General features: G+C 43.9%; 1 protein-coding gene across 2 annotated transcripts; it reads left to right on the forward strand.

Annotated features, from left to right (window-relative positions):
• Positions 1 to 1198: 1198 nt before the first annotated feature.
• LOC134159534 (myosin heavy chain, skeletal muscle, adult) lies at positions 1199 to 17241 on the forward strand. Of its 2 annotated transcripts, XM_062610586.1 has the most exons (39): positions 1199 to 1384; positions 1470 to 1613; positions 1707 to 1863; positions 2296 to 2323; positions 2421 to 2491; positions 3100 to 3125; positions 3343 to 3435; positions 3562 to 3625; positions 3718 to 3816; positions 3910 to 4013; positions 4093 to 4231; positions 5242 to 5360; positions 5469 to 5618; positions 6197 to 6367; positions 6977 to 7286; positions 7444 to 7517; positions 8147 to 8234; positions 8327 to 8442; positions 9068 to 9193; positions 9279 to 9415; positions 9517 to 9772; positions 10821 to 11063; positions 11251 to 11427; positions 11508 to 11653; positions 11740 to 11830; positions 11919 to 12308; positions 12425 to 12551; positions 12715 to 12833; positions 13285 to 13481; positions 13788 to 13971; positions 14058 to 14223; positions 14396 to 14520; positions 14678 to 14986; positions 15087 to 15290; positions 15640 to 15765; positions 15861 to 16031; positions 16118 to 16222; positions 16353 to 16448; positions 17049 to 17241. In XM_062610586.1, the coding sequence occupies exons 1-39, from the start codon at positions 1199 to 1201 to the stop codon at positions 17202 to 17204; spliced, it is 5790 nt and encodes a 1929-aa protein (XP_062466570.1). In that variant the 3' UTR covers positions 17205 to 17241. The 2 variants fall into 2 exon arrangements, with proteins under 2 accessions (XP_062466570.1, XP_062466571.1); XM_062610587.1 differs by lacking the exon at positions 3100 to 3125 and having other exon boundaries at positions 2421 to 2535; positions 3355 to 3435.
• Positions 17242 to 17711: the final 470 nt, after the last annotated feature.

Below are 17711 nucleotides of genomic sequence, written 5' to 3' on the forward strand. Positions count from 1 at the left end.
TCACCCTATATTCAAACCCAGTGCGATGAGAGTAGAAAGTGGTGAGATGGCCAAGGTTTTAAAGTGGATGCGTTTGAAGTTTCTGACCACTGATGACACAGCAGAAAATCCCCATGGGGAAATTCTTCCCTTCTTCTTAACTGGGATCAAGGCATGCTGGCTTCCCATCTTTGTTATAGCAGCAATAGAACTGGACCAAGATGAGCACAGCAGGAAAACATGAAAACTCTGCATTCTACCTGAGATTGCATGAATTAAGAACTCATCTGAGCACACAAACCTTTTACCCACCTTTGTAAAATGCCAGAGCTCTCCTAGGTATCCATTTGCTTACTCCAGACAAAATAAATAAATAAATATTTGTTACCTAATGAATAAAGAGGGAATAAATGTTACTGATGTAGGTAGAGAATTTTCAAGTGCTGTTGGCTAAATTTAACTACTTGCATGTTTAATAAAGCCTCAGAAGAACTGCTGTAATTATTTTAAAGCTTTTAAAACTTACCTATTCCTAGATTTTTTTCAGTATTTAGTCTGGCGCTTCACACAGGCTTGGCGATTCCGCTTTCAATTCATGGATTTTATTTCACCTAAGTCAGAACACTGGGGGCTGGAATTACTCAGATACTGTACCTAAGAATGACAAATGCACATAAGAAATTCAATTATAATGCAATATTAAAAGGTCACATTCCTAACACTGATGTCTTACTGAAACTTGCTCTGCAAATCCGCTCTTATCTCACAGACACAGTATTCTTAAAGCACCAAACCCACAGTTCTGAAAGGTTATTAAAAGTTGCTCTCCTAAATGTTTGAAGACCTAGATTCACCAATGAAAACCTCTTATTTTCTAATTTGACCTAAGAATGAAGTCTCTAGATAGCTCGTGTTAGATGTTCCAAATACTCAGAGTATAAAGAGAAACCAAGGCACAGGATATGAATTTTTTTCCCAGTCGTACAGAGCAGACGTTAATAATCACTGCCACAGTCATAGAATCACAGAATAGTTTAGGTTGGAAGGGACCTTCAAAGCTCATCTTGTCCAACCTCTCTTCAATGAGCACGGACATCTTCAACTAGATCAGGTTGTCCAGAACCACATCCAGCCTGGCCTTAAATGTCTCCAGTGATGGCACACCCACCATTTCTCTGGGCAACCTGTGCAAGTGTTTTACCATCCTCATTGTAATGAGATGGCTGTCTTTGGGGAGGCAGCTCCTTATCTCCGAAAGTCAGAGAAGGAGAGAATTGCTGCCCAGAACAAGCCTTTCGATGCCAAATCATCGGTCTTTGTGGCCCACCCTAAAGAATCCTTTGTGAAAGGGACAGTCCAGAGCAAAGAAGGAGGGAAGGTCACTGTCAAGACTGAAGGTGGAGAGGTAAGAAGCAAGGCTGAAGGACACCATTCAATTCTCACTCTCAGTTCTTAGCTGACATACATGCATCTCCTTCTTCCTCTGACAGACCCTGACCGTGAAGGATGATCAGATCTTTCCCATGAACCCTCCCAAGTACGATAAAATCGAGGACATGGCCATGATGACCCACCTCCATGAACCCGCTGTGCTGTACAACCTCAAAGAGCGTTACGCAGCCTGGATGATCTACGTAAGTACCAGCAGCAGTCTTCCTCTGGGTAGCTGGGAGGAACTGCTCTGCCAGCCTAAGTGGAAGCCAACGTGCTGTCTCCCTTCCCCACAGACCTACTCGGGTCTCTTCTGTGTCACCGTCAACCCCTACAAGTGGCTGCCGGTGTACAACCCGGAGGTGGTGTTGGCCTACCGAGGCAAGAAGCGCCAGGAGGCCCCTCCACACATCTTCTCCATCTCTGACAATGCCTATCAGTTCATGCTGACTGGTGAGTGGTTCTCTTTTTCTCAGAGGGATTTTACCATGAAATTCTCTGAAGGAATACTCTGTCTCACTAATATGAGGAGACTTTGAAAGCTTCCCTGGTTCTGATGCATACATAACACTGTGTGTTTTACTAATGATCACATCCACCTATATATTTTTAATTGAATCAATAAGAGACTTGAGACTTACTATTGTGAGGTGTACCCATGCAGGAGCTTCCGTTTTTGTTTCCCTTTCTGGTTTGATTTTTAAGTCAACATGACAGGAGCAAGCAGTTGAAAACATTCAACTTACTGTGCTATAAAAGATAAAAATTTACCTTCAAAGAATTGAATTTTTAAAAATGCTGTATGAAATTTTTCTTGTCAAATTTATATTCAGTGAATTCACAGTCTTTTCTGTTAAGGGTACTGTATTTCTGCCTCTTTCACAGATCGTGAGAACCAGTCGATCCTGATCACGTATGTACACTCCCTGCTCTGGTCCCTGTGGGGCTGCCTGGTGCCAGGGACCTCCTGCCTGACCACACGCTCTCTGCTTCTCTCTTTGGTTGCACAGCGGAGAATCCGGAGCAGGGAAGACTGTGAACACAAAGCGTGTCATCCAGTACTTTGCAACAATTGCAGCGAGTGGGGACAAGAAGAAGGAAGAGCAGACATCAGGCAAAATGCAGGCAAATTAATAGACACTGGCTGGAATCAATGCTGTTCTCTGTTTCTGATCTGTTTTTTGGAAAGGATAACCAGCAATAATTGTCATTCTGCAGGGAACGCTTGAAGATCAAATCATCAGCGCCAACCCACTGCTGGAGGCCTTTGGAAATGCCAAGACTGTGAGGAATGACAACTCCTCACGCTTCGTAAGATCTCAAATGATTTGAAAAAACATTAAACATTCAGTGTTACCCAGGCCAACTTAATTCTTTTTTGTTGTTCAGCCATTGTGTTTTCAAGAGTGAGACCTGAAGGATCTTAATGTTTGTAAATATATATACTACTCCTGTCTTCTGCTCAGGCCCCTATAACAAAAAATAGCTGCCCAGATGCAAATCAAAGTAACTGATCCCATACTCTTTCTACTGCCAGTTTTGACATTTTTACTTATACTCTTTCTTTGCTCTCAGACAGAATGCCAAGGAAAAAGAGGGAGCAGGAAAAACTGTGAAACACAAGAGAGAGACAAAGAAATAAAAGATACTTTGCATGAAAGGAACAATTGCATCCCAGCTCAGAGACAGAGGGTGGGGAGAGAGAGTTTCTAATTGTATAATAAGTTTGATTTATGTCAAGTTTAAATAATTGAAACTGAAATGGATTATGTGATACAAGACCTTTAAAAGCTGAACTACTTGAATTGTTATTTCTATATCATTATGGTGACTACTCTGTATGCAGGATAGGGTTAGAAGACTTTGGCTAATGCAATCCACCCATTCCTTCCCATTTGTACATTCAGCATACAATAATATGTCATTCTGCAGGGAACGCTTGAGGATCAAATCATCAGCGCCAACCCACTGCTGGAGGCCTTTGGAAATGCCAAGACTGTGAGGAATGACAACTCCTCACGCTTCGTAAGTTGTTGCTTTGGAAGAAATCCCTTCTCATTATAACAGTAGTGATGGTCTAGTGGTATTCTCACATAAGGAGATGACAATGAAATGCATTTTGGCTGAAATGTTGCTGCTTCTTCTTAACAGGGCAAATTCATCAGAATCCATTTTGGTGCCACAGGCAAACTGGCTTCTGCTGACATTGAAACTTGTAAGATGCTCTCCTGGCCTGATCCCTTTCCTTCCTAAAATCCCACATCTGTGTGCCTTCCTGTGACTGAATCTTTCTCCCTTCCTTGCCAGATCTGCTGGAGAAGTCCAGAGTCACTTTCCAGCTCAAGGCAGAAAGAAGCTACCACATATTCTATCAGATCATGTCCAACAAGAAGCCAGAGCTAATTGGTAGGAAGATCAGTAACATTTTGAAGGAATTGCTGAGAAATGGAGGAACTATTGCTATGGCAAAACTAACCCATGTTCCTGCTTTGTTTTCAGACATGCTCCTCATTACCACCAACCCATATGACTTCCACTTTGTGAGTCAAGGTGAAATCACTGTTCCCAGCATTAATGACCAGGAGGAGCTGATGGCTACAGATGTAAGTGGCACAGAGCATAATGGGAAGGTGAAAGTTCCTTTTAATGGTCCAGAGGTTTATTTGGCTGATACTGTTGCAGAGTGCCATTGACATCCTGGGCTTCACCGCTGATGAGAAGACAGCCATCTACAAGCTGACAGGGGCTGTCATGCACTATGGGAACTTGAAGTTCAAGCAGAAACAAAGAGAGGAGCAGGCAGAGCCTGATGGCACTGAAGGTATTATCAAGCATCAAAATTCTTTGAAATAGAAGTACAATAGCAAAATTAAATACTTGGAAGTTGGAACTTTAGAATGGAAAGGAAAAGGTGTTAGGTGAGCTAGTACACTTGTCTCTTGTCCATCTGAAACACATCAAAATACACACTTTTCTCAATTTTACTATCTGCATCTTGCTATGAAACAATTGCTTTAAAGTGTCCATTATACTCTCCTGGAAGCCAGGAGCATGAATTCTCCTTCATAAACCACAAATCATTTAGGAATTTTGCTCAGGTAAAAGGGAACTTTTTTTCCATTTATTTCTTCTCCTTTGGAGATTCAAATCTGTAACTGCCACTGCGTAGTATTATTATTACCTGTCAGTACACATGATAGGGGACAGTCTGGTGTTAGAATCATTCAAATTTCTTCATCTTGCATGTATGGTCTCAAAACTATTAAGTCTTGTCTAGCTGGCTGAAAGAAGGCTCCTGTTGCCAGGACCAGAATTCCACACTGGAGAAGTTTAGCTCCTAAAGAATGAAACCCTTGATTTTCTGCTATGACAGAAACACACAAGCTCAAAGAGGAAAGGGTGGTACCTCTAGTCTGAAATGTATTCCCATTTACTGTACCTGCTGCCTAAATACAGGTAGTTTGAAAAGTGAATGCCTTCCAGTGGCCACCTGACTCAATGGCAGCCTGCAGCTTTGGAGATTTTGTGTGCTTACAAATGCAGACTGGCAAGCCACAGCTTTCAGTTTTGTGCCAGGATGAAGTTTTAATAAATGCATTGTTTCTGGATACTTCTGTGAGGATTTCAAAAACACAAATACCATTTAGTTGTACTGCTCTGAAAAGCTTTCAAAACAGATAAATTATGATGGCTTTGTGTTCCCTGAGATCCCCAGTCCTCTGTATTGACCACAGGAATTGCATTTCAAAATTCAGTTGCTTTGGAATAGCAGTTCACTGGAAAATTCCAGGATTGTCCAAAGTATCTTATTTTTTCTATTTCCTTCTTTAGTGGCTGACAAGGCTGCCTACCTTATGGGTCTGAACTCAGCTGACCTGCTGAAGGCCCTCTGCTACCCCCGAGTCAAGGTTGGGAATGAATATGTGACCAAGGGTCAAACTGTGCAGCAGGTAACAACCAAATGGGTAACCTGCAACCGTGTTTGAAAATGGATCCTTTTGATTATTTGCATTCTGTCATTTCTTTTTCTAACTCCTGTCCTTTCTTTTCTGCTATAGGTGAACAATGCAGTTGGTGCCCTGGCAAAAGCTGTCTATGAGAAGATGTTCTTGTGGATGGTTGTTCGTATCAACCAACAGCTGGATACCAAGCAGCCCAGACAGTACTTCATTGGTGTCCTGGACATTGCTGGCTTTGAGATCTTTGATGTAAGTAACAAAGATTAGGTAAGAGCTATTTGCAGGAAGAAAACACTTGCTATTCACAGAGTAATCAATCTGAGAACATTTTTAAAGAATCATATTTTCTAGGAAAACTCCTTCATTTTCTTTTGTAACACAGAGCAAAATCCTAAAATTTATATTTCAAGAACACTTGTTGTGTTTCATGTAGAAAGCTTAGAATTTTACTGAATGGTACAATTTCAAAGAAAAATGTGATTTTTTAAAATGAGACAGCACAAGAGAATATTAAGGAACCACCATGATTGAAGCTTGACAAATATATAAGAGAGTAAATTTGTTTAAATCTCATACAGGATTAATATATGTTTATCCTCAGAGATTAGCAAAAAAAAAATAAATCCTTGTGGCCAATTATTTTGATGCATTTCTTCATGTTTCATTCCACTGGAAATAGCAGCTGAAAGAAATTACATTTGAAACAATGAAAATATAATTGTTATGGTGTAGTCCTGATAATACAGTTTTATTTTTAACTAGGAAGGTTTTAAAATTTTTGCTGCATGTTGCCAATGTATGGGTTGTTCCCTCCTTGCTTTGGGCAGTTCAACAGCTTTGAGCAGCTGTGCATCAACTTCACCAATGAGAAACTGCAACAGTTCTTCAACCACCACATGTTTGTGCTGGAGCAAGAGGAGTACAAGAAGGAAGGAATTGAATGGACATTCATTGACTTTGGGATGGACCTGGCTGCCTGCATTGAGCTCATTGAGAAGGTACCTTTTCCATACAAGTGTGCAATGTATATTGGAATTCTGTGGTTTCTCTGTGCCAGATTCAGCTCAGAAAGACCTCACAGCCAGACATTCAGTGTCATGTAAACAAAATAGTTTGCACTGAAATGTATTTTCATCTGGGGAATAGAAATTGGGAAACGCAAACCTGTGCCATCAATCCTGCATTCCTGGTTTTCAGGCATGGAAAGTGTAGCCTGGATTCCCACCAACAGACTTTCTTAGAACAAACTGGAATTGCTCCCCTTTCCTTTCTCCTCTGAAGACTCAAACTGGAACTCCTTCACAACCAAATTCAGCACCTCTTGTGGCTATTGTCCCAATAGTTTTTCTGTATACCACTTCTCCCTCCATTTCTACTCCCAGTTCTAACCTGAACTGAACAGATGTTCTTACCAGTTCCATGAAAACAGGCTGCAGGAAGGCAAGGGAAGGCAGAAATAAGCTTCCTGGATGAGAACAACTCCTAACAATCATAGGCCCTTATCCAGGCTGAGATGCTACCAGCTACATGCTCACACCTTTGATATTCATAGAACATGCTTCACATCATCACAATTTCTCTCTGTCACTGCTTGTGGTACTTTCCAGCCCATGGGCATCTTCTCCATCCTGGAAGAGGAGTGCATGTTCCCCAAGGCAACTGACACCTCTTTCAAGAACAAGCTCTATGACCAGCACCTGGGCAAGTCCAGCAACTTCCAGAAGCCAAAGCCTGCCAAAGGCAAGGCTGAGGCCCATTTCTCTCTGGTGCACTATGCTGGCACGGTGGACTACAACATCACTGGCTGGCTTGAGAAGAACAAAGACCCTCTGAATGAAACTGTCATTGGGTTGTACCAGAAGTCATCTGTGAAGACACTGGCCTTACTCTTTGCCAGCTATGGTGGAGCAGATGCAGGTCAGCTTTGTGAAAATTGTACATTCAGTATGAGACAATGCTGACATGGAATTAATGCAGTGAACACTGAACATTCAATGCTGTTTTGCATTCTGTAGTTTCCAGTATGCACAATCAATTTTTTATTATTTTTTTGTTGTTGTTCTTCCTTTTGCAGATGCTGGTGGTGGTGGCAAGAAGGGTGGCAAGAAGAAGGGCTCTTCTTTCCAGACTGTCTCAGCTCTTTTCCGGGTAAGTATGAATTTTTGCTTTGCTTTTTCTCTTTAAGCATTAGGCTGTTAAATATATGGTATTTATTTATTGTACAAACTTTGATAAAATGCCACACAGTAATTTTTTCATGGAGAATTTTGCTTAATTACAATAAACAATGAATTCAGTCTTCAAAGATTATAATAAATGAAAAATTTCACTGAAGTTTTTGTTTAAGGAATAATTCACATTTATAAATATGCAGAGTATTTTCTTAAGGTAAGTACACACCCAGAATTTCATTTTCAGGTTCACTTAAGGGAATGTTTAACCAAAAGTGAAAATTACAAGATGGTAAGAATATAAAATAATGTAATCCTAAAAGACTTTGTTAAATGACAACAAAAATCTATTTGCCTTTCAATGTTACTCAGTGTTCCATAAAAAGGCCTTTATGCCTATTTTTGGTTAAATAAGATTCTTCAGTTTTAAAAGTTACAGCAGCATTTCTTCTATAGTCAGAAAAACCTAGAAGGGGCTTCACTGATCAAGCTAAAGTAATTTTTCTACTAAGAATTTTCAAAAATTTAGATTTTTGAGAGCAAGATGAAGATAGAGAATAGACAAATATACATTTATAAACAAACTTTTACAAATACTTTCCACAGGAGAACCTAAACAAGCTGATGACCAACCTACGGAGCACTCACCCTCATTTTGTGCGTTGCATCATCCCAAATGAAACAAAAACACCTGGTAAGATGCTCAAGCAGAAAGAGAACTTGCTCTGATACAGCCATTCCCCTCTGCGCTGGAAATTGGTGTTCATTTATGGTCTGTATTGCTAGGTGCCATGGAGCATGAACTGGTACTTCACCAGCTGCGCTGTAACGGTGTGCTGGAAGGCATCAGGATTTGCAGGAAAGGATTTCCCAGCAGAGTCCTCTATGCTGACTTCAAACAGAGTGCTCCACCTTTTTGCCCATTTTGTCCAACTGAATTTAAAGTATCAACTGATGACAAGCCTTCGGAGCACAACATTCATTTTTTCTTGCCATTCATCACCATATGACATTGAATATGGAAACACAATCTGAAATACAAACAGTGTGAAAACACATGTTGTGAAATGGTGAACTGTCTGGTCATTATTAGGTGCCATTGGCAAAGCATCAGCTGCGCAAGTGTGCTGGCTTAAAATCTGATTTGCAGTAGAGTGTATTTTGCCAGTGCTATTCCAGATGGACAGTTCATGGACAGCAAGAAGGCTTGTGAGAGAACTCCTTATCACATTGAGTGGCCACACTCTACAAATTTGGTCACAGCAAGGTACAAAAAGTATTTTGAGCTGGTATATATTCAGTGTCACTTTTCCAGTGACATAGCATGTGAAAGATCAGTGTATTTAAAAGTTTCATCTAACATTTTTTATCAAGACTTGAAATTCTGAAATTCTGTACCTCTTGAAGTTAGAGATAACGGAGATAACTTTACAACCTAATTCTGTGCAAGACTTGGTAATTTCAAAATAATCATGGTGGGTTAACAGGAAGAGTTGATGCACTCATTCAAATTTCTCCTCATTCCACAGATACAAGGTGCTTAATGCCAGTGCTATCCCAGAGGGACAGTTCATTGACAGCAAGAAGGCTTCTGAGAAGCTTCTTGGGTCAATTGATGTGGACCATACCCAGTACAAATTTGGTCACACCAAGGTACAAATCTTTCTTGAGTCATTCACTGCATCTCTGTGCTCTGCTCTACCTGCCAGTGATGTGCAGCAACATTCCCTTTCTCAAGGTGTTCTTCAAAGCTGGGCTGCTGGGACTCCTGGAGGAGATGAGGGATGAGAAGCTGGCACAGCTCATCACCCGCACACAGGCCAGATGTAGGGGCTTCCTGATGAGAGTGGAGTACCAGAGAATGGTGGAGAGAAGGTAGACATTTCTCATCTTCAGTTAAGGTCATTGTACTTGGAAGAAAGTGTTGACGCTCATCCTACTGAAAATATTTAATGTACATTTTTATTATTCTTCAGGGAGTCCATCTTCTGCATCCAGTACAATATTCGTGCATTCATGAATGTGAAGCACTGGCCTTGGATGAAGCTGTTCTTTAAGATCAAGCCCTTGCTGAAGAGTGCAGAATCTGAGAAAGAGATGGCCAACATGAAACAAGAGTTTGAGAAAACCAAGGAAGAGCTTGCAAAGTCTGAGGCAAAGAGGAAGGAGCTGGAGGAGAAAATGGTGAAACTGGTGCAGGAGAAAAATGACCTGCAGCTCCAAGTGCAGGCTGTGAGTATCACTGTTCACTTGTCCCGAGGAAAAGAATGACATACACTGAGAATGCTGCTGACCCTAAGCAGTGGTTTGCAGAGAGATGACTGACGTGCAGTAGGAAACAGTTTAAATCACACACTGTAAGGCACTCTGATGTGGAGTAAATTGGCACTGGCAGGGGCATGTTGAGACTCATGGCAGCCTGTCTGAAGACAAGGTCATATAAGACTTTCCAGCATGTAATCCAGAGCAGAAATCTCTCCACTGGAAGGGAAGTATCTCCATGTAACTCAACTTTCAAAACAGTGTATCTGCCTAAAGGCACTCAGCATCTGGAGTTATACCTTAATAATTTCAAAATTATGCTTAATTCAGTTATCAACTGTGTATTATTCTTATAGGAAAAGGCTGTATCTTCACTAAAGCTAATTGGATATAGAAAGCTCACTGGAAGGCACTGTGCTAATGTACCATTGAAAACCACACAAGACCAGCTGAAGAAAAGCCATTGGCCTCTGGGACATCTGTAGCAAAACTGTCAAGACAAGGCAAATTTCTCCACAAATTTAGACTTTCAGTCCATGAGAGGCCTCTGAAAAACACTTGGAACAAGACACACTATCTGAAATTCTCACAAAGCCTGTTATCAGAGTACCAAATGTTAAACTTACTGTATTGGCCGGGTACAAATCTACTAATGGAAGTTTCAAATATTTTCTCAGCTGTGGAATTATTTATATTTTTCAGTGCATCTACATAAAATTGAATATGCAGAATTATAAAACACTATCACTCATAACATTCTAAAGGAGAAAAGGAAAACATCAATTAAATCCTAGTAAGCCACCCACATACCTGCAATAAACAAGGTGAAATGTATGTATCTAGACACAGTATGTGATGATGAAAAAGGTCAGGTAAAAGTGATCAAAACAACATTCAAAATTGCTACTTTGCAATGTAATTATGCAGTAATCATTTCCCAAACAGTAATCCCAAAGGTCTTGCTGATGCACACATGTTCCTTCAACATAAAATAAACTTTCCTGTATTTTGCCAACAGGAAGCTGACGCTTTAGCTGATGCTGAGGAAAGATGTGACCAGCTCATCAAAACCAAAATCCAGCTGGAAGCCAAAGTTAAGGAGGTGACTGAAAGGGCTGAGGATGAGGAGGAAATTAATGCTGAGCTGACAGCCAAGAAGAGGAAACTGGAGGATGAATGTTCAGAGCTGAAGAAAGATATTGATGACCTTGAGTTAACGTTGGCCAAAGTGGAGAAGGAAAAGCATGCCACTGAAAACAAGGTACACACACAGGGAATCACAAAAGGGATCAAAAAATCATTGCTTCTTGAAGAAAAAGAGCCTGCTACCCAGGACATGTTAGCTTTGGAAGGTCTTAGCTGGCCCTCACTTGAGTAGCAAAAGGAATAATGCAACTCCTGTCTAAGTACTGCAAAGTAAACATTTCATAGCATGCTTATATCTGTAGGTGAAAAACCTCACAGAGGAGATGGCAGCTCTGGATGAGACCATTGCCAAGCTGACAAAAGAGAAGAAAGCCCTCCAAGAGGCCCATCAGCAGACACTGGATGACCTGCAGGCAGAAGAGGACAAAGTCAATACACTCACCAAAGCTAAAACCAAGCTGGAGCAGCAAGTGGACGATGTAAGTAAAGATGCATATGAGAAGATTAAAGCTGTTACAGTCAGACACTACCAACAGAACACTGATGGTCTTTCCTTTAGCTTGAAGGGTCCCTGGAGCAAGAGAAGAAACTGCGCATGGACCTTGAGAGAGCCAAGAGGAAACTTGAAGGGGACCTGAAGCTGGCCCAGGACAGCATCATGGATTTGGAAAATGATAAGCAGCAGCTGGATGAGAAACTCAAGAAGTAAGTGTGGTGTGGAGCATGTGGGTGCTGGTCTGCTGTGCTTGTCTTTTTTCTTTCAGCTCTAACATGGTTTTCTTTGCCCAAAGGAAAGACTTTGAAATCAGCCAGATCCAGAGCAAAATTGAGGATGAACAAGCCCTGGGCATGCAATTACAGAAGAAGATCAAGGAGCTGCAGGCAAGTCTCTGTTCTTTCCCCTCCCACACCCATCCTCAGGTCAGGTAAGAGGAGGACATGGGTGTGAATGGTCCCTGATGTTCTCCAGGCTCGTATTGAGGAACTGGAGGAGGAAATTGAGGCAGAGCGAACCTCTCGGGCAAAAGCAGAGAAGCATCGGTCTGACCTCTCGAGGGAGCTGGAGGAGATCAGCGAGCGCCTGGAAGAAGCAGGAGGGGCTACAGCAGCTCAGGTCGAGATGAACAAGAAGCGTGAGGCCGAGTTCCAGAAGATGCGTCGTGACCTCGAAGAGGCCACGCTGCAGCACGAAGCCACGGCTGCTGCCCTGCGCAAGAAGCACGCGGACAGCACCGCTGAGCTTGGGGAGCAGATCGACAACCTGCAGCGAGTGAAGCAGAAGCTGGAGAAGGAGAAGAGCGAGCTGAAGATGGAGATCGACGACCTGGCCAGTAACATGGAGTCCGTCTCCAAAGCCAAGGTACACAAATACCTTCTAGATATTTCTGCCCCAACAGACTTCTATTAAATTTAAGTTTTGCAGCTGCTATTATTGAGAATTAGCATCATTAACTACTTCCATGTATTACCACACAGGCAAATCTGGAGAAGATGTGCCGCACCCTGGAAGACCAGCTGAGTGAGATTAAGACAAAGGAAGAAGAGCACCAGCGCATGATCAATGACCTCAGTGCTCAAAGAGCTCGGCTGCAGACAGAATCAGGTAAGGGGCATCTTCATTCCTGAGGTACAATGGGAGGACATCAAGGGGTGAGAAGTGACAACTGGTGTTAGCTCTCAGGCCGCTCTTGGTCACATGGGTTCACAGTCAGAAACTGTCCTGTTGCGAACACTCCAGTTACCTTCTTTCAATTCACCCTTCCAAGGTGAATATTCACGCCAAGTGGAGGAAAAAGATTCCCTGATTTCTCAGCTGTCCAGGGGCAAACAAGGATTTACCCAACAGATTGAGGAACTCAAGAGGCATCTAGAGGAAGAAATTAAGGTATGGAAGTACCCGTGTGTCCACAAACTTCATCACCCTCAGAAGCATCTGGAGAACGCTGTCTGATCCAAGACTGGTTCAGTATTCTTTCTCCAAACACATGGAATACCGGAGGGAACACCAGTAATGAATATACCTCAACCCCTAAGCTAGAGAGGGATTGAAGCATAATGATTTTGATGCTGGAGGAAGTCATCCACAAGGCTCTCGTGAGGTTCTGACGATAGTCTGTAAGACAGGAGTCGTCCTGTCTTAGGTCTAAACATTTACAGAAACAGCAGTTTTCTGTCCCCAGAGTAACTCTCACTGACACATGCTGATCCTCCTGACCATATCACTGTAGGCTTCAATAGCTGGCAGCTTTGCATTGCCTTATTAGAATTGTGTTCTAATTTCACTCTCAATTTCACTGTCAAGAGACATTCCAGTTACAAAGCCCAATTCCCCACAGGCCAAGAACGCGCTGGCCCACGCCTTGCAGTCTGCTCGCCACGACTGTGACTTGCTCCGGGAACAGTATGAGGAGGAGCAGGAAGCCAAGGGGGAGCTGCAGCGTGCCCTGTCCAAGGCCAACAGCGAAGTGGCCCAGTGGAGAACCAAATACGAGACGGACGCTATTCAGCGCACGGAGGAGCTGGAGGAGGCCAAGTACGTGGCAAGTGGGATATAGAGAGAACTGGAGAGCACTGGGACTCTGCAGGGAGATGAAAGTCTCTGAAACTGGGTTTGGACAAGGGAGGAAAAAAAGGCTGGCATGTAGTGTCTTTGTGATAGAGGGCAGAGAGAGAAAGAGAGAGAGAGAGAAAAAAGTGTCTTGTGGAAAAGGTTTGGAAGGGGAAATGTTTTTTTTCATGGCTAGAATGGTTAAGACAGGCCTAATAATCAGTAGGTGCTGGGACAGAGCTGTGGCAAACCCTTTACCTCTAACCTGCAGCTGTACTTACCACATTGCAGGAAGAAGCTGGCACAGCGCCTGCAGGATGCAGAGGAACATGTTGAAGCTGTCAATGCCAAATGTGCCTCCCTGGAAAAGACAAAGCAGAGGCTGCAGAATGAAGTGGAGGACCTGATGATTGACGTGGAGAGATCAAATGCTGCCTGTGCAGCTCTGGATAAGAAGCAGAAGAACTTTGACAAGGTCTTACAGGCTCCAGACTGGGGAATCATGGACGGAGCATCCCGTCCTGATTGTCACATCCATACTGACACCCCATTTCTCTACAGATCCTGGCAGAATGGAAGCAGAAGTATGAGGAAACACAGGCTGAGCTGGAAGCCTCCCAGAAGGAGGCCCGCTCTCTCAGCACGGAGCTGTTTAAGATGAAGAATGCCTATGAGGAGTCCTTGGACCACCTGGAAACGCTGAAGCGCGAGAACAAGAACTTGCAGCGTAAGTGCCTGGCCCTCTGCTCCTGGCAGGGCTTTCTCAGCACCCACCAGTACCCACCGCTTCACATGGGTCTGTGCCTGCACGTGGGCAAAGATGCCTGTCATGTTGGTGTGTGAGGGCCCTTCCCATTCTGCTCTGTGCCCGACCATGCCATTGGTCCTTGTTCCCACAGAGGAGATTTCTGACCTCACGGAGCAGATTGCCGAGGGAGGAAAAGCGATTCATGAGCTGGAGAAAGTCAAGAAGCAGATTGAGCAGGAGAAATCTGAGCTCCAAGCCTCACTGGAGGAAGCTGAGGTACACACAGAGCTAATAATTGTGTCCAGTTTGAGCGTATGGTAACAGTTATCTGCAGAGATGGCAGGAAAGCAAGCTTTCATTTGTGAAGTGCTGCGAAAAAGATTACTTAGAAAAGAAGCAGCAGTTAAGTCACTGTTCCTGCTGACTTGTCCAGGCCTCCCTAGAACATGAAGAGGGGAAGATCCTGCGTCTCCAACTTGAGCTCAACCAGGTCAAGTCTGAGATTGACAGGAAGGTAGCAGAGAAAGATGAGGAAATTGACCAGCTGAAGAGAAACCACCTCAGAATTGTGGAGTCCATGCAGAGCACCCTGGATGCTGAGATCAGGAGCAGGAACGAAGCCCTGCGTCTGAAGAAGAAGATGGAGGGAGATCTGAATGAAATGGAGATCCAGCTCAGCCATGCCAACCGAGTGGCTGCTGAGGCACAGAAGAACCTGAGAAACACGCAGGGAGTGCTCAAGGTCTGTTCAGCAATGCTACAAAAAGAGATACGACATCCCTGACATTCTTGACAGCCAAGCTCACACTTCCACCTCGTAATTTCTGTTGCCTCTTTTACAGGATACTCAAATACACTTGGATGATGCTCTGAGGACACAGGAAGACCTGAAGGAGCAGGTGGCCATGGTGGAGCGCAGAGCAAACTTGTTGCAGGCTGAAGTTGAGGAGCTACGGGCAGCCCTGGAGCAGACGGAGCGGTCCAGGAAATTGGCTGAGCAGGAGCTTCTGGATGCCACTGAACGTGTGCAGCTCCTCCATACCCAGGTCAGGCACTTAATGCAATTCAAAACCTCAAGACCCTTTTTTATTTCACTTCCCACATTTTTCATGTGTGTGAATTCTTGAAAGTGATTCTTGTAGCAAAAATCTACCTTAAAGCAACTGTTGCTGTGTACCAAGAATTGTGTTATTTAAATGCCAGCCAGGCATTTTGTGCTGTTTGAAATGTGCTTTAGAATTCCAAAGGTTTTGCTCTCAGTTGCATTAAAGACTTTCACAAGACATCATTTGCACTTTAATAGCAGAGTATATAGAGATAATTAAGTTTACACAATTACTAAACCCAGTGTTTGGTTCTGGAACTAAGGGGACAATATTTGTTGTTGTTCAACAGAACACCAGTTTGATCAACACCAAGAAGAAGCTAGAAACAGACATTGTGCAAATTCAGGGTGAGATGGAAGATACCATCCAGGAAGCCCGCAATGCTGAAGAGAAGGCCAAGAAGGCCATCACAGATGTGAGTTGGGGGCTCCTTTCATTGCTGATGGTGGATGTATTCTCCCCCAGAATGTCTCCAGCCCCAAAATGGCTTTGACCCTTTGCTCTCCTCAGGCGGCCATGATGGCAGAAGAGCTGAAGAAGGAGCAGGACACCAGCGCCCACCTGGAGAGGATGAAGAAGAACCTGGACCAGACGGTGAAGGACCTGCAGCTCCGTCTGGATGAGGCTGAGCAGTTGGCACTGAAGGGAGGCAAGAAGCAAATCCAGAAGCTGGAGGCCAGAGTGCGTAGGGCTGGTGTTTGTGCAAGAGTGAGCATGTGCCTTGGAGAGATAGCAGGGAAGCTCCAAAGATGGGCTTGTGATTGCAGGTGCGGGAGCTGGAAGGGGAGGTTGATGCTGAGCAGAAGCGCAGCGCTGAAGCCGTGAAGGGTGTGCGCAAGTATGAGAGGAGGGTGAAGGAGCTGACCTACCAGGTAAGGCAGGTGGTGTCCTTGCTCTCACAGCAGGTCCCATTTTGTACACACCATCCCCAAAGGGAATTCTTAAGCTCACATGCTGAAGAACCAATAATTCATTCTCTTTCCTGCTTACCAACCACTCTAGTCTGAGGAAGACCGGAAGAATATTCTGAGGCTGCAGGATCTGGTGGACAAGCTGCAAATGAAAGTGAAATCCTACAAGAGACAAGCAGAGGAGGCTGTAAGTATTGCCTGAAGAACAGGCACCTTCCACTGGGGCAGCAGGCTCATTGCCATGATTGTGACTACCAGGATAGGGGTATGAAAGAAGCTGCCAAGACACGCCAGTCTTGGCCATGCCATTTGGTTTCCTGTCAGGAGGTCTTTCTGATTTCTGGGCACCCTGGAGTAGTGAGGGATGAACTGAGGGAAGTTCTGCAGCCTGTGTTACACAGCAGGTCAGACTAAACAATTCCAGGGGCCACAACTGACTGAGATTTCATGACTCTGCTAGTAATCAATGGCAGAAGGCATCAGGTTCTTCTTCAGTCTAAAATGGTTTTTACTTCATACATTGTGCATGAAGTAGTGGGAGGATTAGTACATAAATGACAAATCCAAGTGACAGAATTTCTGCTCAAGTGTGACATGGTGCTGGTGAGGCTTGTCACAGTGAGATCCTGAATAAGGGAGGATGAGGAGGTCTGTGTGGTGCTTTTGTGTAGTGGGTGGAGGATGGAAGTTTGTGCCTTCCCCGGGGAACAGCTGTAGCCTTTCAAGGCTGAGGTGCAGGGAACCCCTGCTCTGGGCTGCTCACCACCAGCTCCCTCTCCCCACACAGGAGGAGCTGTCCAATGTCAACCTCTCCAAGTTCCGCAAGATCCAGCACGAGCTGGAGGAAGCCGAGGAGCGGGCTGACATTGCAGAGTCCCAGGTCAACAAGCTCCGAGCCAAGAGCCGGGAGTTTCATGGCAAGAAGATAGAAGAGGAAGAGTGAGGCTGTCATGAGGCAGCAAAGTGACCTGGAGGCTGCACAAAATATCCTATCTTCATTGATTTCCATTTGATTTGACCATCATAGTATATTTAATCTATTTATAATTTGAGTCAAGTTCTCCCTTGCCTTTCTAGGAGTCTTCACTCTGTCCAGGGAAAGTCTAATGCAGAGTCATCCAAGAACAGGCCTTGGAAACAGTGTTTATTCCAGTCTCCAGATCCATAACAAAGGCATAGCTGCTTCCTCGCAGAATTCCTGTATTTCTACCACCATGCAGAGCAAATCATCAACATGATCACATCTTGCACAGCTACCACCCAACAACCCTGACAGGCTCCAGCACTCACCAGAGCCTGGATGCCTACGTGTTTCTGAGGGATCTCTGCTGGGTCACCGCGTCCTTTCTGGCCAGCAGAAATGACTTTGTTTTCTTTGCCTCCCACCGAGAGAATACTATCCTTGAGCACCTTCTCAGTGACCACTGGCTGAGCTTAACTCTTAAGCTTG

Source organism: Pezoporus occidentalis, unplaced genomic scaffold (assembly GCF_034315485.1).
Source record: "Pezoporus occidentalis ecotype Australia unplaced genomic scaffold, CSIRO_AGI_Poc_V1 ctg148, whole genome shotgun sequence".
Classification (NCBI taxonomy): Eukaryota; Metazoa; Chordata; class Aves; order Psittaciformes; family Psittacidae; genus Pezoporus; species Pezoporus occidentalis.

Coding starts and splice junctions, on each gene's coding strand:
- LOC134159534 (XM_062610587.1), top strand. CDS start 1,199: ATGGCTGTCTTTGGGGAGGCAGCTCCTTATCTCCGAAAGTCAGAGAAG. Junction 5,619..6,196: donor CTGGCTTTGAGATCTTTGAT/GTAAGTAACAAA, acceptor TGCTTTGGGCAG/TTCAACAGCTTTGAGCAGCT. Junction 7,518..8,146: donor CTGTCTCAGCTCTTTTCCGG/GTAAGTATGAAT, acceptor TACTTTCCACAG/GAGAACCTAAACAAGCTGAT.